This window comes from Triplophysa rosa, linkage group LG1 (assembly GCF_024868665.1).
Source record: "Triplophysa rosa linkage group LG1, Trosa_1v2, whole genome shotgun sequence".
Classification (NCBI taxonomy): Eukaryota; Metazoa; Chordata; class Actinopteri; order Cypriniformes; family Nemacheilidae; genus Triplophysa; species Triplophysa rosa.
In genome coordinates this window covers 37,837,807-37,865,615 of record NC_079890.1, presented here as the reverse complement: position 1 = coordinate 37,865,615, position 27,809 = coordinate 37,837,807, and the positions used below count along the sequence as shown (strand labels likewise).

The 27,809-nt window shown below is 38.2% G+C and overlaps 5 protein-coding genes and 1 non-coding gene across 9 annotated transcripts; 5 read left to right on the top strand and 1 right to left on the bottom strand.

Annotated features, from left to right (window-relative positions):
• The first annotated feature begins 1,225 nt into the window (after nucleotides 1-1,225).
• On the top strand, nucleotides 1,226-4,034 carry penkb (proenkephalin b). Its single transcript, XM_057336120.1, has 3 exons — nucleotides 1,226-1,328; nucleotides 1,541-1,684; nucleotides 3,199-4,034. The coding sequence occupies exons 1-3, from the start codon at nucleotides 1,323-1,325 to the stop codon at nucleotides 3,811-3,813; spliced, it is 765 nt and encodes a 254-aa protein (XP_057192103.1). The 5' UTR covers nucleotides 1,226-1,322; the 3' UTR covers nucleotides 3,814-4,034.
• A 2,178-nt stretch (nucleotides 4,035-6,212) lies between these two features.
• Nucleotides 6,213-11,181, top strand: sdr16c5b (short chain dehydrogenase/reductase family 16C, member 5b). Its single transcript, XM_057340923.1, has 6 exons — nucleotides 6,213-7,029; nucleotides 8,769-8,900; nucleotides 8,998-9,097; nucleotides 9,189-9,333; nucleotides 9,597-9,722; nucleotides 10,576-11,181. The coding sequence occupies exons 1-6, from the start codon at nucleotides 6,709-6,711 to the stop codon at nucleotides 10,670-10,672; spliced, it is 921 nt and encodes a 306-aa protein (XP_057196906.1). The 5' UTR covers nucleotides 6,213-6,708; the 3' UTR covers nucleotides 10,673-11,181.
• Nucleotides 11,182-12,177: 996 nt separating this feature from the next.
• On the bottom strand, nucleotides 12,178-14,103 carry chchd7 (coiled-coil-helix-coiled-coil-helix domain containing 7). Of its 2 annotated transcripts, none has more exons than XM_057340942.1 (4): nucleotides 13,980-14,047; nucleotides 13,415-13,487; nucleotides 12,716-12,814; nucleotides 12,178-12,571 (listed from the first exon to the last, which is right to left on the bottom strand). In XM_057340942.1, the coding sequence occupies exons 2-4, from the start codon at nucleotides 13,472-13,474 to the stop codon at nucleotides 12,467-12,469; spliced, it is 264 nt and encodes an 87-aa protein (XP_057196925.1). In that variant the 5' UTR covers nucleotides 13,475-13,487; nucleotides 13,980-14,047; the 3' UTR covers nucleotides 12,178-12,466. The 2 variants fall into 2 exon arrangements, with proteins under 2 accessions (XP_057196925.1, XP_057196918.1); XM_057340935.1 differs by having other exon boundaries at nucleotides 12,183-12,571; nucleotides 13,415-13,490; nucleotides 13,980-14,103.
• Nucleotides 14,104-14,364: 261 nt separating this feature from the next.
• plag1 (pleiomorphic adenoma gene 1) lies at nucleotides 14,365-24,255 on the top strand. Of its 3 annotated transcripts, none has more exons than XM_057340901.1 (3): nucleotides 14,365-14,527; nucleotides 20,179-20,459; nucleotides 20,798-24,255. In XM_057340901.1, exons 2-3 carry the CDS (start codon nucleotides 20,227-20,229, stop codon nucleotides 21,741-21,743), a joined length of 1,179 nt encoding a protein of 392 aa, XP_057196884.1. In that variant the 5' UTR covers nucleotides 14,365-14,527; nucleotides 20,179-20,226; the 3' UTR covers nucleotides 21,744-24,255. The 3 variants fall into 3 exon arrangements, with proteins under 3 accessions (XP_057196884.1, XP_057196875.1, XP_057196893.1); XM_057340892.1 differs by having other exon boundaries at nucleotides 20,124-20,459; XM_057340910.1 differs by lacking the exon at nucleotides 20,179-20,459.
• Nucleotides 24,256-25,220: 965 nt separating this feature from the next.
• rps20 (ribosomal protein S20) lies at nucleotides 25,221-26,871 on the top strand. The gene is made up of 4 exons (XM_057337878.1): nucleotides 25,221-25,353; nucleotides 25,962-26,061; nucleotides 26,235-26,308; nucleotides 26,621-26,871. Exons 1-4 carry the CDS (start codon nucleotides 25,351-25,353, stop codon nucleotides 26,801-26,803), a joined length of 360 nt encoding a protein of 119 aa, XP_057193861.1. The 5' UTR covers nucleotides 25,221-25,350; the 3' UTR covers nucleotides 26,804-26,871.
• LOC130563296 (small nucleolar RNA U54) lies at nucleotides 26,100-26,166 on the top strand. The gene has a single exon (XR_008964091.1). It is a non-coding gene; the product is annotated as a small nucleolar RNA U54 (small nucleolar RNA).
• Nucleotides 26,872-27,809: the final 938 nt, after the last annotated feature.

The window sequence follows — 27,809 nt, the reverse complement described above, 5'->3', positions numbered from 1 at the left end:
ATCAATAGCTTTTGTTGTGGTGCAGAGTGGTCAATAGCTGGCACAGAAAATACAGAATATAAGCAGTGCTGCCCTTATACTCTAAACGTCTGTGAACGATTGAATGACCATTGAGTGTTTTGTCTGATACTGGGTTTGTGTGTGTGTGTGTGTGTGTCAGGGAGAGAAATAGCGACTCTAGATTTGATGATTTAGGTAGTCCATTATGGGTAATGAGAATGTGATCCATTCTCACATGGCATGTGATTTAAGACGGAGCAAAACCTTATATCTCACCCGTAAAGGGTCACCGCTTCGTACGTCATCAGCTGTGTGCAGCGAAGTGCATCATGGTAAAGTGACATTTAATCATCTCTGCAGGTCATGTGATGCTGTGGTGACCGTCCCACCGTCAGAGGGAATCACCACACTGCTGGTCACCATGTGAGACATGTGGAGACATTTAGATGATGTGCTGTAATTCACTGAAAACACTTCCAAATACTGCCTTCATGTCAACTCTACTGATCACATGGTGACCAATCCATACACACATTTTCTATAGCACCTTATCGCACGTAGGGTCAACTAACAGGAACTATATGCACGCACTACTTACCACACAACACACATTCAGTGCTATCACAAAGAAAAGATCAAACTATATGTAAATGCCAAAGAATTGTCGAGCCCAATTTCATTTGCACGCTAGTACACTGACTGGACATTAAAATGCTTATAAACAAAGAAGTTAAAATGAGACTTGTGACTCATTAGAAATGTTTACTCCGGCGAAGACGATCCCTGTAAAGATCATAACTGTCTAAATGATGCTACTTTGTTCGTCTCTACACATTGCTGCTGTGTGCAAACGCTTCATGCTTTTATTCTTCTAAATTAGCCCTTTATATTATTTATACTATTTCGGTGTGCTGCATTTGTTTTAGACAATGTTTTAGAATATCCTGCATAGTGCATCGGCTTGAGTTGGATGCTGAAATTGATCGGTCGGGCAAATCTGAATTACATCACTTATCTTGTAAAAGATTGATTGTGTTATAATGCAAATCAATTCTGAGAGTTGATAAATAGACAGACTTGTATCTCTGCTCACTGCCAATGACCTGGAACTGAATAGCAACTGAGAGACATTTTAACAAGTGTGTTAAATAATCATAAGCAATTTTGAACCAATGCCTCTCTCTCTCTCTCTCTCTCTCTCTCACTACAAACCCACTGTATGTAGTTACTCAGACTTGTGGCATCAGATTTGAGGAGGTTTCACGCACAGAGGAGGACAAACTGGAGTGATAACTGAAGCAGAATCTGATCTGAACGCAGTGATGAAGGTCAGTACAACCTATTTTCACCCGAAGAACTATTTCATTTTCATAGCAATCTTGCATTTTTCAATATTCTTCATATTTTATATTTTAACATGATGTTAATTACTTAACATGACACATAGCACATAATTAAGTTTAAAAACATTAAATAATTCAAGGGAGTAAACGCAGAAACATTAAAGACGAGTTGGAATATGCTTTAATTGTTTCTCTAGTTCCTGACGGTTCCCGTGAGCTCGCGCTGGACGCTGCTGCTGGTGAGCGCGTGCCTGACGCTGACGGCGCGCGCGGACTGTGGCACCGACTGCGCGTTCTGCGCGACGCGACTGCCGCTTCAACACACAGACATAAACTCAATTGTAAGTCTGCTGTTAAATGATATACATTTTAAGCACTTTGACACTACTTTTTATCTATTCCTTCGTCGAAAAATCGTAGACGGAAGAATGTCGTAAAGAGAACTACAATCATTTAAACCTCATAATACATTCCGAGCGTAAAATAATTTAGTGGAAGCAAATGGCGGATAAAAACGAATTTCTTTAATAATAATGATAATACGACGATAATGACTATTCATAGTGATAGTTTTAAAGTGCGTGTTTATAGCCTAAAAAAATGAACGAAGTAAAGTTTCCAAACTGGTCTAATGTCAGACGTATATTGTTAATATTGTGTAAGTTTGATCCTGTCCTATACTATTAGAATAAGGTTAGAAACAAAGATAATTCACAGCCACATATCGATTAGCCTACCTGTATCCATTTGGAATGCAATTATTGGTGTATTGATCAGACCCGGATGTAAAATGCAGCATTGTAGTGCCATCTGACTGACAGTCTGATCTTGTATTAATCGTGCCATTCGTGTGAATGAGAGTGCTGATAATTCTCGTTTTTGCCGCTAGGAAGCACTCATTTATCTCAAATCCTCGCTTATAGACACAAAAAGGAGTTTCTTCATGCAGTTGGATCTAAAGATGCTCAATAAATCGAGAAATGTATATCATCAACAGATCAAAAAATACCTCCTTAATGAACTCAAAAGCATGTGAGAATGTGATGAGATGAAATAAGTTATAAAATAAGTAAAAAAACAATGTTTTAATCTTTTACATTATGTTATATTTACATTATATGAGCGTTTGATTAATTGTTTCATTTAAAAGATTTAAAATAAGTAGTTATTTTGTCTTTGGGTCACAGGATAAAAATACAGATATGACTTTTTGTTTAGTATGATCTCAAAGAATAGAAAAAATTCTCATACAATAGAATAGAATTGAATACGTAACCTCATGTCATTCCAAACCCTGTATGCTGTTATTATTCAACGAGACATAAAAGGACAATTTGTTGAATTTCTTTAACAAGCTCTTTTTTTATTAGAAAAAATCGCTTTTTGTGTTTAATGGAACAAATACAAGCAGATGGATTTGGAATAACGTGAGGTTAAGCAAAAAACATTTTTGGGGTGAATTATACAATTAAGGAATATGTGAAAATGTCATTCTAACGAATTTCAAGTACATTCTGTAATTTTCTAGAAAACCGAGTTGTGTTTGTGAGCGTGCGTGCGTGCGTGATTCACAGGTGTATTATGTTCATATTCATAATGTCACTCTGTATTAACGTTTCCATGGTTCCATGGTTTCCACAAGCTTAGCAGAACCTCTGAACGCCTCCTCAGTCCCCTATCACCCAAAACACACCCGCACATTTACATTCAGCCCGGCCGTGGATTGACAGATGAAGCGTGAGAGTTTATAGACCCTCTTTAATGTCAGGGAGCAGGCTAAAGAGCCGGAGCGGTCTCTGATGGAGACATGAATTGTTTGGACTTATGACGCTTGCGTGTCACATTTTGTTCACAGGAGTGCGTGTTGGCGTGTGAGGAGCGTCTGAACGCGGCCAGCTCCTGGAGTTTGTGCAAACGCTTCATGCAGAATGCTGATAGCACACCCGATGGAGAAACACAAGAGCTGGACGACCAACAGCATCAGGTCGACAAGAAGTACGGGGGCTTCATGAAGCGTTACGGAGGTTTCATGAAGCGCTACGGCGGGTTTATGAAGCGTTACGGAGGATTCATGAAGAAGACTGCTGAGCTCTATGAACTGGAGCCAGAAGATGACCAGGAGAGAGGGGTCCTGACCAATCACGATGTTGAAATGCTGACCAATCAGGTCGAGGCTGATGGTGAGAGGGAGGCGGCTTTGGGAGACGATTCAAAGGGAGGAGGCGAGGGCACCAGGGGTATGGCCAAACGTTACGGGGGTTTTATGAAAAAAGGAGGGTTTTATGAGCCGGAGAGTGAGGAGAAGCCTCTTGAGAAACGTTACGGTGGGTTCATGAGGCGGGTGGGCCGACCCGAGTGGTGGCAGGAGACCAAACGCTATGGAGGCTTCTTAAAACGCTCCCCAGAGGAGGATGAGGATGACGATTCGTTAGAAATTGAGAAGAGGTATGGAGGATTCATGGGATATTAAATTGCTTTTATTTCCCATCGAGCCCCTGTGAGCCGGCAGAGACAGAGAAACATCATGTGTAAAACAGTTTTCATTTTGTCTTTATAGTGCAATGTGATGTAGTGTGAATAAGAATTCCTTTAAGCCTAAGGATATGCCGTCTTTACGTTGACATCTGAATTCACATACATGTACGAGCTGTGTAGCAGATTTGAATAAACACGTTTGAATTAAATAGATAACTCAGTTTTGGGTCCCTGTATTTCTTTATTCTACCAAGATTATTTTCAACTATGCTTGTTATTACATTTTCATAATGTACAATTATTGCTGGAACCTTTCGCAGTATAATGTGTTTTCAACAGGGGGGGGGCCACGGCCCACAAGGGGGCACCAGCTGACTTCTAAGGGGGACTCAAGATGACTAATAACTTTAAAATGAGTTAAAATGAGAATTTAAAAGTAAAAACCAAGATATTTCTTCTTATTATTTTGCCGTTTTTATAATGAATAAATGTCTTTCTAAAATATTTTATTGGGTAGAAATTGTGAGTTTGTGTAAGTGGGATGGGGGCCTTTGAACATTGTTGGATGGAATGGGGGACTTGGAGTCAAAAAGTTTGAGAAGCCCTGTTTTAAAAGTGTGTATATTAATAGATGTTATAGGGTACAGTGGGTGTGTCATTTAAGGCAGGGGTTCTGTACCTTCTTGACTCCAAGGCCCCCCATTGTATTCAACAATATTCGAAGGCCCCCCTCCCGCTCAAAAAACCTCAAAATTTCTACCCAATAAAATATTTTAGAGCTTAACATTACTGGAAAAACGTTTATTAACTATAAAAATAGCCAAATAATAACATTGTATTTTTGCTTTTTATGTATTTCACCGCTCATTTTGTCTCATTTTTAAATTTTGGTCATACAATTTTGCCCCCCTTGGAAATCAGTTGGGGCCCACAAGGCCCCCTGTTGAGAACCACTGTTTTAAGGGAACTGGCCAAGAAACAGCCAAAGATTTTGGAGATTGTTTCTAGTTCACTTTCTCAAAAGAAAACTGAGAGACATTACACATGTAATGTCCCATTACAAGGAGAATATGTCCTGAAAACTCTTAACACAAATCTCTATTATTCATATAGCATAGCAGTCTGATTCTTCTGCCGTACACCTTAAATAAACCACTGAAAACTGCAACAAAACACTTGTCCTGAATAAAACCACTTATCCTCTATTCATGAAGCATTATTCTTCTCCGCTCTAAGTGCTTCATACCTCAGCGGCCTTTTGTTTGAAAGTAAAAGTAAGTAGCTTTAATTCTTCCGTGTTTTGCTGAAATGCTGATGATTTCTTTGAGCTGCAGTCATTTTACTTGATTCGTGTCTTCAATCGATCGTGAAAAGCAATTCCACTAATGGAACGACTGTCAAACTTGTCATGAAACGGTGATGCATGAAAATCCATCTGCTCTTTATCTCTGATAGTAGGTCGGTCTTTATTATACACAAATCAAGTACCTTTATAACGAAAGGCAATAAACTACATGTTATCAATGTCATAATTTTGATTATGAATTTGATGTCAGAGGCTACGCATTACATAAAACGATTATCACCTTTGATCATTAGCATCATAAGGTGCCAGAAGCACCGGGATGCCTCAAAACTTAACAAGCGTCATGAAAATTTGAACTTACTGGCAACGGTGATTTAAGGTAAAGTTTGTCCCCATTCCAAGCCTCTTATTGTGCATATACCATTAATTTGTCACACAAGGAAAAGAGGCAGCTCTTTTGACGTTTAACTGATTTAACTGAAGAAATGATTTCCATGTGGGCAAACTATACTTGTTTAACAACACCCGAGCAAACCATTTTTGCAGTTGTTAGTATATGTAAACAAACGTATGGGTCACATGACAATGTAAACATGGTGGATGTAGTATGTCCAGCATGTTTCCTGCACCCCACACATGCTAGTATAGAATGTACTGCTTGACCAGTTGATATGTACTTCGTCTAATTCAGTGCATATTGCAGTAGCCTTCACAATGACGGAAGCAGTAGATTTTTCTTTTAAACCTATAAAACAGATTATATTGAGTATTTTATTGATTTATTTACGCAGCACATTTAAACCCAACTCAAGTTGACCAAAGTGTTTTCCATACAACAGCATTTCCCATAACCAACCAAACAAATGTGTCAAATAAAAATAATGCATCCAGCAACTAAGCCCCATGCACGAGCGAGTAAATATATTAACATAACGAATCCTGTTTTCAGTTCACTTTACGGTAAACAAAAAATACATTATTAAAGATAGGCCTAAACAATACACATGTTACTGATTAAATTGCATCATATAGACTGTTGGGTACATAATGCAAACCGTTCAGACAAACCCCCTGAAGCAGGTGAAAGTTCACACAGGTGGCTCAACCGATGTAAAGCTTGTAGATAAAACCTATTAGTTCCCAGTCACACTAAAAAAAAACAGCACTTTGCATTAAAACATTAGTTGACTCTCTTTGTTCTCGATTCAGAGTGAAGGATTAAGTTGAAGTCACTCCAGTAAAACTCTTTGAATGCGGAGAGACGCAATCGCCTCGGGCGTCAAATAGTTAAACATATGCCGCGCCCATCACATACTGTCCCGTTACTGCCCTCGATAAACGAAACACTGAACTTTGTCTTTAGGGTAAACACGAAGAGTTAAAACACGGACCGAAGGTCGACAGCGCAACCGCTCGGTTAAAAACGCACGAATGAGCCGAACAAGTGCGCGCAATTGAGGTGACCGCTCGATTTTATACGATAACACTTTACAAGTGCGTTGTCGAAAGCGTCGTGCGTGTAGGAGTATCGTTGCTGTGGAAACGAAATAATCGTTGCGTCTCCGGGATCTGCTCGCCATCATCATGCACTTCTTGTTGGAGACGCTGTGGGTTCTCGCCAGGTCGCTGTTCTACTGTTTAGAGTCGCTCGTGCGATTTATTATACCGGTCCGGAGGAAGAGTGTATCCGGGGAACTGGTGCTGTTAACCGGGGCGGGCAGCGGCATCGGGCGCCTGATGGCCTTGGAGTTCTCGCGGCTGGGTGCGCGCCTGGTGCTGTGGGATATCAACGAGGAGGGCAACAATGAGACAGCGCGCATGGTTCGAGACATGCACGGGGCGCGCGCGTACGCGTACACCTGTGACTGCAGCGACCGGGAGGAGGTGTACAGGGTCGCGAGTCAGGTAATGAAGTAACGTACAAATACAAGGCACACAAAAGGACACACTTTCCATGTCAGCCCACAAGAACAAATACTGTAGTTTACGTAGTATTTACTACTGTAGTAAAATGTGGCCTTAGCTGCCTATTGGTAGTATTGTGTTGTATAAGGCACACTTTCATGGTTTTATAACATTTTTTTGTTTTGAAGTTGTGAATGAATACTTCACAGGCATCCACTTTTCTTTAAAGTCCACTTTCGTGGGCTGTCAATACTTCTAAATGTATGATTCACACATCAGAGATGTAGCCTTGTGAGCAAGCATTCTGTTTCTACAATAAATAATAAATAAATGTTTTCTGGTTTTGATTTAACTATTGGAAGTAATTGAATCATTAATAAAACATCGTAAACAAACAAGTTTACAACAACCTTTGTGCATTTAGTGTTAAAAAGTGATCTAAAGTTTGATGACGTTATCTTGGTAAGCAAGAAAAAACTGCTTTGGATAAGCATCATGATCTGAAGGCATTCTGGAAAGCACCGTAATACATTCGGAGTGGGATCAAGTAAGCAACATGGTTTGAAAAGTGATATGACATAAACAATAATAAGAAAAGCCAACATAACACCCTACAGTCTCCCGTCTGACAGCCTATTTTGCAAACAACATCAAGATAATAATGAATCTGCTTTCGAGTCAAACAAATAATGAATAAATACATTTATTAAGCATTTATAACATGTGAGTTTAAAATGGCTCACTATTTGGCAGGTATTTCGTTAGAATCCCCCTTTTTATTTATGCAGTTATAACTGCTTTATAATGCATTTGTAAATGACTTATTAATTATTAATGAACACATTTATAAATGCTTTATGAAGGGAAGCTTAATGTAAAGTGTTACCGAATTAACTATAGTGAGCTGACCAGCTCTAAATACTGTAGTATAGCCTACTTTTAACATTTACTATAGTAAACTGTAGTAAATGACGTTGTTCTGTAGTTCATTATGGTAATTACTATACTTTGTTAATGTTTTTTACAGTGTTGTGTAGTATTGACTGTACTGGGAAAAAACGTAATTGTACAGAATTGTACTGTTTTTTATGTATTTTTGAAATACGTAAAAAAAACATAAATGTACAGAAAAGACCGCAAATTTACAAGGAAATGGGGAAACATGTAATTTTACAGGAAAACCTGTTTCCGTTTTACAGTTTATTTACGTTTTTTACAAGATTTTATTTTTACAGTTTCTTTTTGAAATACAGTCAAAAACTGTACAATTACAGAAAAAGGCAGCAAATTTACAAGAAAAACGAGGAAAATAATTGATTATATTTAGATATCCTTATATCCTGTAATTTTACAGTGTATTTCTGTCAGTGTAGGTAGGCTAATTGAATTACTGTAGTTATTAATGTAGAATAGGCCTACTTTCATTTTTACTATTAACTATGGTAAATAATAAAGTATATTACAGTATAAAATTGTGTTATAAATATACATTTAGGTAATAGTAGGAATTAAAACACTCACTATTCATAAGATAAAATCGTGATTCTTTTTACTTTTTCTTTTTTTATTACATTGTAGGACCATTCAGGACCGTTTGGAAACCTCCATTATATACTGCGAATATTTAAACATCTGTCTTGTTTTGTACATTGAGTTTCTCATTACAGTTAATCTACTTAACTTCAGTTTTATTAGTGTAATATTTAAACAAGGATCGTGACTGTTCTCTGTTTACTCAGGTAAAGCGTGAGGTTGGTGATGTCACCATTTTGGTCAATAATGCAGGAATTGTCACTGGGAAGAAGTTCATGGATTCTCCCGATGCTCTGATAGAGAAGACTTTGGAGGTCAACAGCCTCGCTCACTTCTGGGTAAACCTCTGTCTGTCTGTCTGTCTGTCTGTCTGTCTGTCTGTGTAAGGTGTGAAAAGTAAACACTGCTCATGCATGTATGTCTCTGTCCTGTTAGATGTACAAGGCTTTTCTCCCCGCAATGATTGCTGCTAATCACGGTCATCTGGTCAGCATTGCGAGTTCTGCTGGGCTGATCGGAGTCAATGGACTGGCAGGTACATTTTCTCTCCGACAGCACATACAAACAGTCCGTTTGTTTTTTCAAAGAAGTGCAGATTTTGTCATTGTTTTGAATGCTTTATACAGACTATTGTGCGAGTAAATTTGCCGCGATTGGCTTCGCTGAGTCCATGGCTCTGGAGCTGTTGGCCTCTGGCTGTGATGGAGTGAAGACCACCATAGTCTGCCCCTTCTTCATTAACACTGGCATGTTTGAAGGCGCTAACACAAAGTGAGATTAAAACGCTTCGCTGATGCAAATGCTTGGCCGGTGTATTGCATGCACGTGGGTCAGATATCTGTCAATCAACAGGATATTTTGTTATTTATGCAGCTCAGGCAATACTTAAAAACATGCTTTACTTTGTTATAGATGATGGTGTAAATCTCAGTCTATTTATTCCATCTATGGAGGGAATGTTTGGAATGATGGATGTTTCAATCTTCTGGAATTTTGTGCTGATTCATAGTGATGCGTGTGCGTGTGCTTTGCAGATGGCCCAGACTCATGCCTATTTTAGACCCGGAGTATGCATGCAGGAAAATTGTGGATGCTGTTCAAAAGGAACAGGTTTATCTGTACATGCCTCGTAGCATCTACATCGCCATCGCTATGAAGAAGTAAGTCATACCGAACCTGCGTTTATCCGAGTTTCTCTTCACAAATGTTCACTTAACAGTCGGGTTGACAGGACAGATTCTCAATAGATGCTGAAGCTAAACATTAACTTAAGTTAACTTCCACCTATATGACCTGTATGTTTGCATAGCATATTAGAAAAGAGTACAGAGCTATCAAATTAATGTGGATGTCATAGCTCTAGCTCAAAATTGTTCTTTTAAAAAATGCTCTCATATTAAAGGGATACTCCACCCAAAAATGAAAATTCTGTCATCATTTACTCACTCTCGAGTCGTTCCAAATCTATATATAAATGCATATAAATGTCTTTGTTCTGATGAACACAGAGAAAGATATTTGGAAAAACAGTAGCAACTGACATTTCTGGGGCACCATTGACTACCATAGTAGAAAAAAAACATTGTATATTTTTCTTTGCTCTGTTAAACACAAAAGATATTTTGAAGAATTTAGAAAAGCAAACAGTTCTGGGGTACCGTTGACTACCATTTTTTGACTACCCCAGAAATGTCAGTTGCTAACATTCTTCTAAATATCTTTCTTTGTGTTCAACAGAGCAAAGAAATGTATACAGATTTGGAACAACTTGGGGTGGAGTCATTCATGACAGAATTTTCATTTTGGGATGGAGTATCCCTTTAAATCTCTGATGTTTGTTTTGCAGCAATTTCAAACATTGTTGTACAATCTAAATACACATGTGAGATTATTGTGGTCTTTTTATCAGGCGATAAGTAGGTTTGCCATTGCTAAGTGATAAAATTGAGGTTTGTGTGTTGTGTTCTTACTAGTGTGCATGCGCATGACAATCTCTCTTTGTTTTACCTGCAGTTTTTTACCCACTAAAATGGGTGTGCTGCTTGGTGAATATCTGGGAGCGTTCAACTTCATGGCTAAGTTCAAAGGTAATGGAAAAAAGAGCGACTGATCTCAGCCATTAGAAGTGTTGAGAAACAACCAGTGGACCACAGACTGAGCACAGTGGGTCATGTGACAGGAAGTGATGTCGTGTCCTCCTGGCCCACAGACGTAAACAATTATGAAGGTCTGCTTTGGCAACTTTATAACAGGCGATAATTCAACCTGACAAATTCCATAAGCACTTACTCTGTGTTTTCTGCACTTCCACAGTAAATCCATTTTTTGTTTTTTAAACATTTAAAGCTCATCTTGTTGAAGTTTTTAAAGTAGAATGTTGGATACAGACTTGACCTTACAAAATAATAAGATAATGCTATTCCGTTTCCAAAACTATACATTAGATTATTGCACATCGTACGTGTCATATTTAGTACTATGTTGTTGTATTAACCTCCTAAACTGAAGTATCCTGTTGTATCTCAAGTATTTTATAATTTAAACTATTTTATGACTGATAGATTGTATGAAGGAAACGATTTACCTAATCCAATATGCCTTTTAATTATACTTGGCATTTATTTGTATTATGGCTCTTATTAATACATTTAAACATATGTCTAACAAAGGAGTGGCTTTTTATTCAACACACAAACTTGTGTATTTCATTAGCATCTGATCTAGACACAATACAAATACTCACATATTCACCTACATGTCACACGTTATACTCCAGTGAATAATTCTTGGGAGTCGTTTTTTGTTTGAACAGTTCTGTGTAGATACTGTAAAGGCTACAAAAGAACATTTCCTCTGTTATTGCCTACATTTTGTTTTACGTTTTAAAATTAATACGACATATCTGCATTATAAGCTATTAAATTTATTAGCAGCTAAATTGTTTTTTTAGTTCCTATTTTCGACGGCCTTACGTAATCGTGTTTCTTTGTTTTAATGTTAAAAAGCAGATGAGAGTCACATTTATAAGTGACTCACACATTAGTCACCAGGGCTCATGACATGAGGAGGAGTGCACTAGAGAGCTCACTTTAACTGTACGGCCATTAAGGGCACACCTACAGCTTTCCTGTTTAATAAACGTAGGAGAAACACATTGTTATATTTTTAGGGTAATAATTTTCAGGTATCTGAGCCATTAATAATCATACTGAGCCTTGGTCTCGTACAAGTAGTTTCAAGTCAGACACATCATAGCATGATGCAGGATTTGTAATGGGAGTATGGCGCCCCCATGTGGACACTGAATAAAATCTACGCACACCTGTAAAGAAGCACACCTGTTTTGTTTTGCTTCACGATTTGACACACTACCAAAAATGTCTATTATGTCTAAATGTCTCATGGTACAAAGATACCAAATGTTTTGAAAAACAAACATGGATGTGTGCTGTGATGTCTTTAATGCCAACAAACAAAATATACGGCTTGTTGCATTTACCAAATCTTGTCCATCTCTGACCCTGTCAACCAATGTTTGTCAAAACACACCAGTTGACTGCTTGTCTTCATTACTCACAAGTCCATATATATTGATTTAATCATTATTTAATGTTCATTTCAGTGCTTATTTTGGCAATTACATAATTTACAAATACAAAGAAACTGAATACACACCGTTTTAAAACACACCCTCATTTAAACTTCCAACTCTTTATAACAATGCTCATGAGTGCTTCTTGAATGAGGTTTTAATTGCCTGTCACTGGTGGTGCGAGTAAGAGGTATTCGTTGCTCTCTCCTCGCACAGAACAGCATGCTGGGGTTCGTAATGTTCCTCCTCTGATAAAGAGTTCTCTTACAGCGAGGTGAAATGAGCACATAAGCGCTGACCACAGATGTGCCGTCAGTAGGGTTTCCCTCCGAGGGCCGCAATGATCCGCTCTCGCTCCTCAGCGGCCGGCATATCCGGTTTGACTCCATCACGTCTTCGCTGAGCCATCACGGCATGCTGAGCGAGACAGACAAATATTGAAAGAGCAAACATAAACTATAACCTTCTGCACCGTCAGCATCGAAATAAATGATTTAACATCAATCACCAATGTTACCTTTTTCAAATCTTGAATATTCTGTGGTGTCCCTGTATACTTACCCAGTACTTCCTGCAGTTTTTATACCTCAAGAAGTATGCAGAACACATGTTCTTATCGTAGTTGTATGCATCCAGGCATTTTTGAGAACCGTCGCTCTCCTGTGCACACGTAAGGTTTGACAGCACTGTTATGATGTATGAGATAGTGATAAACCTACAGATAAAACTCAGACTGAAAACATAATTTTTTTTACTAATAAATGGTAGGGATGTAACGATTCACCGTGAGCCGGTTGAAAATCGATTATAATGTGTGACGATTCAAATCGGTTGAGGTTTGAACTGAATCGCAATACATTTTTTGAACAGCAGGGGCCGCCATGTTCACTGCAAACCTAAACGTGGGCATGCTGATATTTCTTAAATGCTAAATAATCCAAGAAAAGCATTGACAGTATTAGTTTGTTTATATTAAAGAGACTTTTTCTATTATTAATTTGTTATAAAATTGCAGTTTAGTTTTGTTATTTGAAATAAAACATTATTTTATTATACAAAGAAACGTGAAGCATTTAAGAAATAATGCAAGGGAAGTTGTTCATTTCTAATTTGTTTCAACTCATTTTGTAAAAATAAATCGTGAGTAAATCGTGAATAAATCGCATCGTGAGATCAGAATCGTGAATCGCATCGCATCGTGAGCTGAGTGAATCGTTACATCCCTAATAAATGGTAAAAATGTAATTGTGACTGACTGACCTCAATGCAAGGGTTGCGATCCACATTCCGGACCTTCTGAGGACTGGATTTACTGTTCATCTTTCAAATGCATCTGCTTTACAATTGGATGTTACAAAGGGAATGTCATTATAGATTCACACACAATCGCTATGACATGTGGGGATATGAAGTTTTCACATAAAAAAACGCCTTAAAATGTTTAGAACACAAAATGTTAGAGATGCACTGCCAATTGTAGCAGTCGTAGCCTATTGTTATTGCAGTTAAACCTACAATACGCATAGTTTAACCACGGTACTTAAGTAAAACTATGGTAATATAAACGGTTATCGATCCACCAAAACCATGTTTACTACACTGTTATCCTAACCAAGCCCCCTGTTAACTTGTCTCAACAGTGCAAGTTACCAAACGCTCTACTAACCTCACTGTCGTTCAAACCGGTGAGCGGAGACTTATAGCAATAGCTAGGCTAAATTAAACTTCGCGTTTAAAGTTTTTCATTTTTATTTACAAATACCCATGGAAATGACAAATAGTGCATGCTTGGATTCAAGCAATATTTTATTATCGTAATACTTACACCGACGTCCCGCACTAAAACATTCAACCTTCCCTCATGTCACAACAAGCGTCACATTTAAAAACACGGCGCAACTAGCTGGTTTACCCTTGGGTGACTGACAGGCATCGATGGCCAATCAAACCGCTAGCAGGCGAGACTCACGCGTCACGTTGGCGTGGACTGACGCCTGTTTTAGCCAATAAAATGAGTTCGGAGACTGTTATCCCGTCTTTCGACTAAACGAAGTCGTGTCGATTGACAGAATCACCGACGAGTCCCTTAATTTTGGATTTTGTGAACGGGGCAGTCAGTGACAGTTAAATAAAAATGACAGTTTGTTACACAAATCACAAGTTAGAGGGAGGAGGGTCACCGCGGTGGGCGTGGCCAAAGCGCAGTTCGGTTGCATCGCAGCGCATACACAATGGCTGCTGGAAAGAGGGGAAAGCAAACAATTTTTAGGCCCGCCGCGTCCAGCAAAAAATATGAGAAAAAAATTACAAAAAATCCGGGGAATAGTTGAAAGTCAAGAAAAACGCCGTAGAAAGGATGTTAACGCTCCCACGGTGAGTTTCACGCCAGTTAACAAAATTGTTACGGCGTTTTTCAATTAAAATATCGGGGTTATTCAAATTATGAGAGAGGGGTGAGCTGGAGAAAAAAAGTTTGTGTTAATCAGCGCCCAACTCGGGACTTGAGAGAAAAGCTGCGGAAGAGCGAACGATACAGAAAACCGCAAAAAATCTGTTATTTGTTTCTGTCGCGTCACGTTGCGCCTCAACGAATGTCAATAAACACAGAAAGGCGTGTAGTTGTGTGAAAAAGTTTAGTGAAGTTTTTTTCCACATTATTCTCTGTTTTCTGTTTTTCTCTGAATATAATAACGAAGGCGCTACGAAGGTAGCGGTGGCGAACTCACGCGCGTTTAAATGCCGAAAAAAAAGAAATAAAATGCACTCGACAGACACGGTGCGAATATTTTGACATGAACGTGCACGCGAGGCGAAAGTAAACACTGTTTGCGTTAAAAGAACCTTTGCGTGTTTGCAGTTGGTTTTAAAGCGACGTTTCACTAGGTTTCGTTTTGTGGGAGTTTTAAAACGTTATCACTTTCGGAGTCGCAGTCGGTGTACTTATTGCCTGTGTTGGAGGTGTCAAAGAGTCTTACAAAGTTGCACTGTGGCTCATTATCGGAAGAGAAAGTTGCTTGTCAATAACGCAAACAACCAAGATGGTGGGAGAATGAAGGGGGACTAATTGCGCGATGCTAAACTGCTGTATGGCCATCTGTCCACGTTCTGTCCATCCTAGTTCCCATGTCCAACTTACTATTATTAAACACTTTAGTTAAGTTATTGATGAATGGCAATCGATATTAAATGTGTTTAGCCTTAAAGATATGACGTCCGTTTGATTTAACTACTAAGAAGTCAATAATCAGTCATATCAGCGTTGTTGGATGCTGTGAGTCAGGGTGTGGTGCAGTCCTGCAGAATATCACAGCAGATTTATTATATAGCGTGCAATCACATAGGCCTAGTTTCATATGGATATAGGGGAGCGTGTGCATGTGATATGGCGCTCGTGCGGGAACGCGCGAGCATCTGGCCGTATTATAAGGTTAGAGTTGCTAAAATCTCTGCTTTGAAGGCAAAAGATATTCTGTCATGTGAATTCAGACGCTTTGGTGTTCGTTTGATATGTGTGAGAGAGTTTTGTTGTGGGGGTGCTTTGTGTACGAGTATGGGTAGATGCAGTGGATTGGGGAGGGGGTCGAGAGACTCCCCTCCTGAAAGGGGGCATGAAGGACCCCGTGTTTATTGCTCCTGGATGTTCTTTTTTATAGCCATTGAGCTGAAGGGGGTCATCGGGTTTACTGCGCAGTTGTTACGAATGCTGTGCAGCTGATATAATGTTAAGTTCGCGGTCTGTGGAAAAAACAACAGCATAAAAGTCAAAGTTACCTGCGTAGCGTTTAAAAATACCAGTCTATCAGTAAAACGTATCAAATTGCATATAAAGACCTCTATTATTTATAAAATTATGTCCGGTGGAAGGTTGAATAAGTTGAAACAAAAGTTATGAACTTGTGCGATGAAATGGCGATTTGGTGCAGCAAAATGTTGAAATATGGCTTATAAATAAGTTATGTTAAGAATTTTGCTGTTTTCTCTAAGAATCATGTGATGAAGCATTGCTTATAGACTATATAATATTTCTTTAGCTGTTTGTGATCTCTAAAGAAACTATATTCAATAAAATTGTATTCTTTTATATGTTTTGTAATTTTTATAGATCGCAAGCAATAATTTAAGAACCACTGGAATAAATTATTACTCTAAAAGTGAATACGTTTAACATTACTTATTTGATGAAATTAAGGATCTTAAAATTGGAAATCTTTCCAATGAGATATTCAGCTTATAACTATTGAGTGAATGTTCTATTGAATATTAAGTAAAAAAAGTTACATATTTAAGTATATATTTTTTTTGCAGAACAATGCAAGTCTTTTAAAAACATGTTTTAAAATAATAATAAGTATGTTTTAAAACTAATCATTTAAGACACTTTATTATTAAGGTTGTAAGACATAGATAATTTATGTTTGCTTTCTTGTGCATCATTTATTTTAAATTAAATGTGCAATGCAGAATCTCTTTTTACTACTGATCAAAAAGTTTAGAAGAATATGTTTAACCATATAGGACTTAACAAAACATAACATTTAAGCTTTGGGGTAATAAAGTTCAGAATCTGTCTAAGGGATAAATATATATATATATATATATATTCTTTACTGTGATTATGTTATGTTTAATTATACTTTAATGTTAAAATAAAATGTTAAAACCAATTATTGATGTCAAACAAGTTATTATTAATTTCTGTAATAATTATTAAGTATTTTTAAAAGTATTTTAATTCTTAATAAATTTTAGTCATAAAAAAGGATATCAAGTATAAGTTTAGATCTTTAGATTTAATAAAAAATATATAGAGTTTGAGAAACAACCTTTATGGAACATTGTTAATATCCTTAAAAACATGTACTAAGATTTACATACTGTAAACAACCTTTTTATTGTGTCGTATGACAAACAGAGCTGCATCAAAACCCAAACTTTTCTACACAATCAGGTTTTCAAGTATTTTGTTGACAGTGATTTAATGGCAATATTTTGATTCTGAGCTTGCTGAAACAGGGGCTCTGAAGACTGCATTCTGAAAATGCTTTCAGATACTCAGTATATGTACATACAAAAATGATGAATTTAATTCTGATTCATTTGATTCTTCGGATCCTCAAATCATCATTTAACAAATTAATTTCTCTTTCTGTTGGGCAATAATCCTGGACATGACAAATGATGTAAAGATGTGTTCAGCATAATATCAAATGTTTGTTAGTGGAAGAAGTTGTACAGTGTTACAAAGAATTTCATGTATTTTTATGATGGGGCATTGGCAGAAATTAAAACGTCAAAACTGCTTGAGCTCATGAGAAGGGACAGAACAACAACACATTACTAGGAAAGAGTTGTAAACACTTTTTTTTATTAATTCTGCATACAATTAATTGATACAATATCTAAAGGGAGTAAACAGTCGAAAACCAGTTTCAAGGTATATGTTAGTTCATCTGCATTTAATTTACTTATATTTATATGTGTATGTATGCATGCAAGCTATAGAAATGCATGTAAAAATGACTAGAAAGGGGTGCCGTGCTTTCAAAAATGTGGGAACCACTGAATTAACCTGATATACTGTACATGTTTAGTATTGTACCAAATATTGTGTGTTGCTTAAGAATAAAATATATTGTGCTCAAGGGGAAAAGTTTTTTTTTACAAGAAGCACCCACTTTAAAGCTGCAATTGCAACACTGTGAAAGCGCGATATACCGACGTGAGGTTATCATACCGTCAAAATCTCATACCGGCCCATGCCTAAAAGGGAGTTTTTCTGTACTTTAAGTTATCATTACAAAACATCAGCGTAACCTTCTGTTGAAATAATGAGCGAAAGAACAATTATAGTTTATTCATTCTGCCACATGATTATGATCTGCAATAAATTGACTGAACTTTGATATAACACATCATTATTCTTGCCTGCTGCTATTAAACTCTACATAGAGCACAAGCATACATTCAAGTGTTGTCTGAAATTAATGCTTCATAAAGGGACAACATTTTATTGAAGGGCCATGTTAGGGTGCATTTTTTATAACCATTTCTCTTATGTAATGCAGCAATTGAATCAAATTAATTAAAATACATTTTAAGATGAACAATTACGATTGCTACCTTTATAGTACAAATGCAAATGTTGTAAATAATCCACAGTATTAAAGGTTTCGCTAAACAAATATATTCAGAACTGATTTTAGTTGAATTCACGATAAACAAAAAAAGGTTAGATATTTGCAAACCTAGTGATAAACATAATGAGTAATAATGATTTCAAGAAATCAAGAAATATGGAGATTCAGTGTTTCAGAAAGACTACAGCGATGTGCTCTTTATTCAGTCTGTAATTCCTGCATATCTTTTTTGTGTTTTGAATATGCATTTCTTGTATAGTTTCACAGTTATGTATCTTGCTGTAGTGATTGGCAACATCTGCACTGCATTTTTATCATTAAGGATGAATTATTAGATGAATTATGTAAACTTAAGGGTGAGATCTGTTAGAGATGCATGTTTGTGTACACTTACGTTCTGATGTTTATGTCACTTCATCACATGATCTTTGCTTGTGTTTAGGTTAAGTAGTATGTCTTGAATGTTTTTGTGGAAAATAGGCTAATCGCTGCATTGAAGTGACTGTGTTTGCAACTGTATTATATGGAATGGAATAAGGACTACTAAAAGTGAACATTCTGTCATTTGGTGGAACACAAATAAGATTTTGTTAAACAAGTTTGAAGGTCTTTCTCATACAACAGTTCTGGCAACCCCATGGTCCATATTTGAAGTATTTCGGTCTGAAGCTTTGTGAAATAAAGTTTATGTCATTGCAAGATTATTTTAAGTAGTTAAATATAACAACTACACTGTAAAAAAAATGCTGTAGTTATGCAGCTAGTTGCCAGTAACTTACTGTAGATTTATATTTATCTAATTAATTGGCAACAGTTTATTCAAAAATAATTGAACATTAAACATTATCAAGTCTTTATCTTTACAGAAAAAACTATAAAATAACAGCCTCATGCAAAGCATTCTGGGAACCAGAAATCCTCATCAACCTTTTTCTGTTTTTTTTCTTATTTTGGTTCCCAGAATGCTTTTTATAGTTTTTTTTTTGTAAAGATAAAGACTTGTTATTAATGTTTGATGTTCATTTATCTTTGAACAAACTTTTGCCAGTAAATTACATGAATGTAAATCTACAGTAAGTTACTGGCAAACTGCTGCTAGTAATACTGTAATTTCTACAGAATTTTTTTACAGTGTAGGGCTGCACAATATCAAAGATAAATGTGATATGTGATATGTAGTATGTGATATATTAATGCTTTATGTTTGTATAAATTAATTAAAATTATATTACAATATATTTAAAGACTGAATGATACAACCAACACACAGTGTTTCTTGGAAGAGAATTGCTAAAATACTGAAAGTCAACAGTCGTGTTTTACTGTACTTAATAACAAGTCCGATGTCAATGTTAACAAAACAGCAATTTAATTAACACTTTTCTGAACTTGGTGTAGTTATATCAATCTGAAAATTTCAAGATAATTCAGGTAAACAAAAACAAAGGAGTTTTCCCTGCTTGTCTTTCTTTCTCTCTCTTTTTTTTTTATAAAATCTTCGCAAATTGCAAATAAACCAGCATGGTTTGGAATCAGAATAATGAATTTAAAACTTTCAACCTAAAACTTTGAATATATATATATATATATATATATATATATATATATATACGCAAGTTTGTGATATATTAAAACATTGTGATTTTGCAACCATAATGACATCATTTGTAATTTTTGGGTGAAGTCCACACTGATAAGAATTGTCATGGTTATTTTATGGGTTTTGTAATGTGGTATGTGGATGTTCTATCGGTCGGATGTGAATGCATGTAATGTAAAGTTGAGAATCACATTTCTGGATTGTAATGCATAGTCCTCTGTGTCTCCTGTAGGGCGCTGTGTTTTTGCTGTGCTAAAGATTTGGAATCTCTCACTCTGCCTGCGCAGGGACACATCGCACGCGTCCACCACATGGCCCGCTGCCGCTAAGTTGCCATGGCGACCGTAGCACCTAATGACTGCCCCACCGTGGCAGAGCGCTGCCGGTCGAGGAAGAGGAGAGTGGAGGGAAAAGTGAGGAAGAACTTCTCGTGTCAGTTGTGTGAGAAGTCCTTCAACAGTTTGGAGAAGCTGAAGGTCCACTCGTACTCTCACACGGGCGAGAGGCCGTACCGCTGCACGCACAACGACTGTAACAAGGCTTTTGTCTCCAAGTATAAACTGCTACGGTAGGCCTCGCTCACTTGCACTTTTATGAGCTTATGTGGATCTGTCGTGTCTCACTCGTCTCTTAAAACAGGTGGTCTGAGATTGTATAGAGACCATGTTTTCCCAAGTACAACAACATCATTTGTTGGGACTGGAACAACAGAGATAGGGCCTACTGTAAACGGCAGCACATGTGTTTGGATGCTGTTGTCCCCAACAGGGTTAGCATAGCAAATCGTCTTCAAATCCTGTTAGACCAATAATATTAAGATCTTTACAACCTCTCAAATCTTAACTCTTTAGATTTATGCAGAATCAAACAGGTTAAACTAACACCAATGCGTATTTGTGTCCGCAGGCACATGGCCACACACTCGCCAGAAAAGACACACAAGTGCAGCTACTGCGAGAAGATGTTCCATCGTAAGGACCACCTGAAGAATCACCTCCACACGCACGACCCCAACAAAGAAGCCTTCAGCTGCACGGAATGTGGCAAGAGCTACAATACCAAGTTGGGCTTCCGAAGGCATCAAGCCCTGCACGCCGCCCACCGCGGAGACCTGACATGTCAGGTGTGTTTGCAGCCATACCCGAGCACCCCCCTGCTGCTGGAGCACCTGCGCGGCCACGCCGGGAAAAGCGCCGCCGCCACGAAAGAGAAGCGCCATCAGTGCGAACACTGCGAGCGGCGTTTCTACACCCGCAAGGATGTGCGGCGCCACTTGGTCGTGCATACAGGACGCAAGGACTTCCTGTGCCAGTATTGTGCCCAGCGGTTCGGCCGCAAGGACCACCTCACCCGCCACGTCAAGAAGAGCCACGCTCACGATCTGCTGAGGGTCAAGGCGGAGCCTGTGGACTTGATGGAGCCGCGCTCCTCGCCGACATCCGGGTCACTCGCTCTGAGGTATCCGCTGGGTCACGCTTCTTACTCGCCGCCACCCTTGAGGGGGGACCTCGAGAGTTACCTGCTAGAGCTACAGGCCGAGGAAGCGCCCAAGCCAAATGCTGCTGCCATGGCGACCGGAGACGCGGTATCGTCACTAGACTTCCTGTCTCCGCTGTTTAACTTTCTGCCTTACAACCAGGGGGCGGTGCCGGCGTTGGGAGTTCCTTACAGCCAGGAGGAGGGGCTACCTTCAACCATGCCCATGCAAGACACACCCGAGTCTCTCAGCCTCCTCCACACGCTTACTTCACACACACTCTCGCAAACCAGCACGCTCACTCCCAACTATACACACCCACCGTCTCTGAATACAACCACCACCCTGCCTCGCTTTCACCAGGCCTTCCAGTAACCCGAATACACACACTTCACTGCCTTTTATTCACCTTAAAGCACTTAATCGAATTCAAACAAGCACAGAACTCAAGCCAGTACCGCATGATGAAGGAACATCTTGATGTTACACGTCTAGTTACTTCAAGACCCATTTTAGCTTTTATCCAGATGCGGAGGATGCCAAACATCACCGACAACCTTAACTAAAAGTGAAAGGCACAGTTTGGGTGTGTTTTTAGAGCAGGACTTTGTTTGCAGTGAATTTTTTGGCTCACAAAACGGCCGTCAGATTGAGCTTCGCTTTTCAAGTCCTCACATTAGCACTTTGAACTTCGAGTTCCCTCAAGCTAAAGATGGCGTTTCGTCTGTTTGTTATGTTAGTTTCTATGGCTCATAAACTGTTGGGTACTGACCCCCCAGCATTTTAGTGACCGTGTTGCACCTCTTCACAGCCAAAGGCAACCAAACCCCTCATAGCTATAGACAGGAAGGCTCATCTCGTGATGTTTTTGTTTATTTTTTCCATTTTTGATGGCTGTTTGCCTTCATGCTGCTGCTCATCATAAGAGCCCCAACGGACACCAGCACAGAACTGCTTCACAATACAAACCAACAAAGGGAAAGATGGACGGTCTCGCTCTCTCTCACACAGTCATCCTTCTGTCTTTCTTCTTGCTCTTAAACGTTTTCAACCTCATCCACCATAATGCTGGCTGTTGCACTGATCAAAGCCGTCAATGAAAGACACGACGTTCATATCAATCTTTGCTGTGTCAATCGAAACCGACGTCACGTAAAACTCCAAAACACAAACTGCAATCTGTGACGGACCCTGTCGTGACACGCTGCTCTGCGAATCTGGCCGGAGGATCCTGCTGGTTTATGAATTGAATCTATGAAAGTTTGTGATGCTCACATTGACAACGATTTAGCGATTTGAGGTGACAGGAATGGATTACCATTGGACGCTTAAGTGTTAAGTCGCTTGATACAGTTGGTTACTGTAGCCCTGACCATCGAGTTGTTGTCAATGTGAACACCCCTAAAAAAACAATTGCGTCCTCTAAAAGCAGATTTGTGTGTGTGGGTAAAGTGCTAGCTAGTGTTTGGGGTTTTTTGATTTATTTCCTTGAAAGCTGAAGGTTGTTAAGCTTAAAATGTTCGGAAAGCCTCCGTTTCGGGCATACGTTTCATAATAGCACTTTCAGAAAAATAATATGCTTTTGTTTCGTCACTATTTGTGAAAGTAACATTGTTATAAATGGTTTAGATGTCATATTTAGCTCTCTAGAAGATTTTTGTTCTTGCATATATTCACAATGCTATACGTGTGATATTTTTACAGGTACACATCATACAGTGTTTTTGTTTTGTTCTTTTGCTTTATTGCACAAAATATCAAATTGTCAGTGTCTCTCAAATGAGACTTCAGCCAAACGGCAAAAAACAAGGTTGAATCAACCCCCGCTTACCCTCGGCAAGCACTTATGTACTTCATTTATGTATGTTTCCGATGGCTCCAGTATTGACAAAGTTGTGTAGAACTATGTGGGCCGAATGGGCCGCAACCATGAGGTCCTCTGAAAGAGTGATGTCATTCATTTCTATTGCTGCTGAATCATGGACTTATGTTGTGAATCTATAGAATCGCTCGAATTTAGAACATTATCATTGGGAGCCACAACTTTTAAAACTCTTATTTGTTTTCATTGGTACCATCGCAACACAGTGTGTGTGTGTGTGTGTGTGTGTGTGTGTGTGTGTGTGTGTGTGTGTGTGTTTGTGTGTGACACTCATGCAATAAATCTGTTGGTTAATGCTGCTAATGGACCGTGTGTAGCCCCTGGTGGAGCAACAGACTTTCTCTCCTCCTTTATTCCTAACATTTCTGTTTTAGAGTAGTTGGGATTATGTGTGAGTGTGTGGGGGTTACGTGAGCCATATTGTTAATGTATTTGGAATATGGTGCAACTATTGGATGTCACCGCAGCATGGGGAGGGCCGTGGAGGTACTGACCTATGACCTAAGACGAGAGATGGAAAAGACAGACAGCATTCCAGCCATAACGATGTGTAACATTGTGTTCTTGTTGTTTTAAAGTCTCCGTATTGCTATCCTGTGATAATGGCTTGCTAATCATGTATATTTTACATTAATGTATTTTACAAACTACTGTTGCACGTGTATAGCTTAAGACAGACAGATTCCTATATATCTGTGTGTTTGTGTGTGAATGTTTGTGTAAATGCATTGATTCCATCATGTAAACCTGCTGCCACAGCTGCTTATTCATTTCGTCTCCTACTGATGACATCATCCAAAGAGAAAGTTATTTATTTACTGGCTACTTGAGTCAGGTTTGTGTTAAGGAGGGTGAATGGCAGGCTGTTGGCAGTCGTGTGTGTAATGAAGTGTGTGTTTGTTTGTGTGTTTTCAGACGACCTTTGCTGCTATGTGAGGAGAGGAGAGATTTGGTCCAGTGTTAATACTGTCCACAGTACTGAATGATCAATAAACATACAAGAAGGACTCACTCTATGAGTTTGTGTCAGATGTGTATGTATGCGAGAAAGAGCAGTGGACCACTGACAATGAACAACTTAATGTAGACTGTGTGGTATTTAATTCCAAGATACTGATTCTACTACTAATACTACTAATAATCATCATAATTTCATAATAATTTTACATTCATTTCAAATGACCATTTCATTAAAGGGATACTTCACCAATGAAAATGTTGTCATGAATTAGGCTACTCATCCTCTAGTTGTTCCAAACCTGTTGACTTTTAGATACATTTCTTTAAAGATATTTGGAAGAATGTTAGGAACTAAAAATTCTGCGGCATCATTGACTATAGTAAAAAAAGGTAGTCAAAGGTGCCCCAGAATTGTCCGTTGCTAAAATACTTCCAAATATCTATCTTTGTCTTCAACCAAACAAAGAAATGTATACAGGTTTGGATGACAATATGACAGAAATTTCGTTTTTTTGGGGGTGGGTGGAGTATCCCTTTAAGATAACGAAACACTCGGTATACTTATTTAAAATGAGTTATTACGTTTCAAAATAATACAAAATAAATACAAGTAAAAAGGTCTTTACAACGATTTCTAAAAACATAAACTCCATTGTTTGAACTGTTAAATTCGTTTTCATCAACAATAAATAAGGGTTCAAAGTTATTTAACGATCTTTAGCAAACATCTAATGTGGTACGTAACTATAAATGAACAACTGTAAAATATTTTTTTATATGACGTACATCCTTGAATAAAAATCACGCAATTTTCCAAAAGTCTCAAAAACTTATAAACGAATAGTTGCATTAATAAATGTAAATGTATAAATAAACAAATAATTACAATATTAAATGTATTAGTTTTAATGGCAATTCAGACCAAGCAAAATTCCCGCGAAATTATTCTCCTGTCTTCCGGCGGACATGCTGACGTGTTGTCGTCGCAAAGTACCCGGATGCGTCTTATAAAAGCGCGAGCAGGCCGCTCGTCCTTCTTTTCCTGTAAAAGCGTAGTGAGGTTGCATCGTACGCTTCCTGACTCACCGCTGTTCGCGTTTAAGCCGTTGCTACGAATAAGTCGGTCAGGAAATAATAACCATGGTAATTTGTCCTTTAAGACTTGATGCTTTCCTGATATACACTGTTTGATTTTGTCTGTGTTTACGTGTTCAGGAGGTTTTCGAGGGAGCACGTGCAGCGCTTCATTCCCGACGCTATGTTTTCACCGTATACTTTCATTGACGTTAAATTGTATTAAACTAAATTTACACTTTCATTCTCTGTGTTCTTACGCTGTAACGTTACAAAACTCAAATATTTCATGCTTTCCTGGCTCGAGGCGTTGTACTGGTTTTAAGCAGGCACGGCTGATTTATGGGGATGTGCGTACATGGCATCATCATGTGCATTACGAAAATTAACCATGATTTTACTACAGTAACCAGTTTAATTTTGTTAACCGTAGTGTTCACATATTTCTATGGGTTTTCTTCGGAACCTAAAATAAGTTTGATTTGTGGTAAAACTGTCATTACAATTAGGAATAAGCGTGTCAAAAACGTGGTTGCTATACTTGTACATATTAACCATGTTTTTATTTTAGTAAATGCATACATATGTTGAAGCTTAAAAATATGTAATGTGTGATTATTAACAGTCACTAAGGTTTGCAATTAAATGGTTTTGTAAATCACGTTTGTGTTTGACAGGCATTTAAAGACACCGGCAAAGCTCCTGTGGAGGCTGAGGTGGCCATTCACCGCATCCGCATCACCCTGACCAGCCGTAACGTCAAGTCTCTGGAGAAGGGTACGTTTTTACTTTTGGGTCACTGTGTGTACTGAACATGGCAATGAGGATGACAATATTGTAATGACTTCACGTGATTTTAAAATACGCTATTCTGAGCCTTGTCCTACAGGGCTGGTCTGTTTGTCTGGGTGGGTTAGATGTAGTTAACATTAACAGTGTTTGTCTTACAGTGTGCGCTGATTTGATCCGTGGTGCCAAGGAGAAGAGTCTGAAGGTGAAGGGACCTGTGAGGATGCCCACTAAGGTGGGCATTTGGTTATTTCATGGGTTTAGTTTGTCTTTTAAAAACAAAAAGGAATAAAATCGCAGATATCTTTACCCATAGAAAGGACCAACAATTATTTTCGTCACTGTTATTGTCTAACCCACCTTTTGTTCCAAACCAGTGTGCGGTTGACCTTTTTTTTTCCTGTGAAGCACAGAATTAGAATAGTAAACTACAGACTCGGGTTTGTTCTTGGAACTACATGATTGTGAATAAAATGCAGTATTTATATTTTTACTTCAAGTACACTACATTGTCAGCGGTCTAACTATCGGTGCCTTTTTCTTGTAGACTCTGCGCATCACAACCCGTAAGACACCTTGTGGTGAAGGTTCCAAGACCTGGGACAGATTCCAGATGCGTATTCATAAGCGCCTCATTGACCTGCACAGCCCATCTGAGATCGTGAAGCAGATCACCAGCATCAGCATCGAGCCGGGTGTAGAGGTTGAGGTCACCATTGCAGATGCTTAAACCCTGTCAGCCACATACAACTGCTGTGTAATTGCTGTTTGCGCAATAAACGTGAAGAATTTTGGAAACATGTCTACTGTGTTTTCTGTTTAATGGTTGTGACCAGTGACGGTCATTTTTAATATTGTCCGTTGCACTGGTATGCAAAGCACATTTGTTTTTGACAATGAATTGAAGCAAGACAACGCCGTTCTGATGTTTGTTGCAATATTTGATGATATTAGTTTTTTTTAATGATCTCTTTTACAGAGAATGCAAGTAAACTGCAAAATAAAACTCTTCGTGTAAAATGCTAGGAGTATGAGTGGAAAAACATCTTGAGATGTTCCACTGGGTAGCTGATGCTTTTTGCTTAAAGTGGTAGTTCACCCAACAAAATGAAATTGTCATTTACTTGTCATGTCAAACCTGTATGAGTTTCTTCTGCAGAACACGAGATATTTTGAAAAATGTTGACCGAACAGCGTTGGCAGCCATTCACTTGCATTGGTTTTGTATCCAAACAATAGAAGTCAATGGCTGCCACTGTTCGGTTATCAACATTCTTCAAAATATCTTATTTTGTGTTCTGCAGAATGCCAAATGAATAAATGTCAATGACAAGAGGCTGAGTAAATGATCACAGAGTTTTTGTTTTTGGGTGAACTATCCCCAATGTTTCGACAAAATTAATGATATTCAGATATTTTTGTATAGTTACATATGCAGTTTTTATCACAACATTTTATATTAAAACATATTTGTACTTTTAGAGTTTTGTGAGACCATTTAAGGTTAGGTAACATTGATAAATGAAGGGTCTTGCATTGTTTTTCACCCTCATGTTATTCAAAACCTTTATACGAATCTTTCGTCTGTGGAACACAAAAGAAGATATTTTGAGAAAAGGTTTTGTGTTCAAACAATGGAAGTCAATGGGGTCCAATGTTGTTTGTTTACTAATGTTCTTCGAAATACCTTGTAGTCTGGAGAAGAAAGAAAACCATACAGGTTTGAAAAGGAGTCG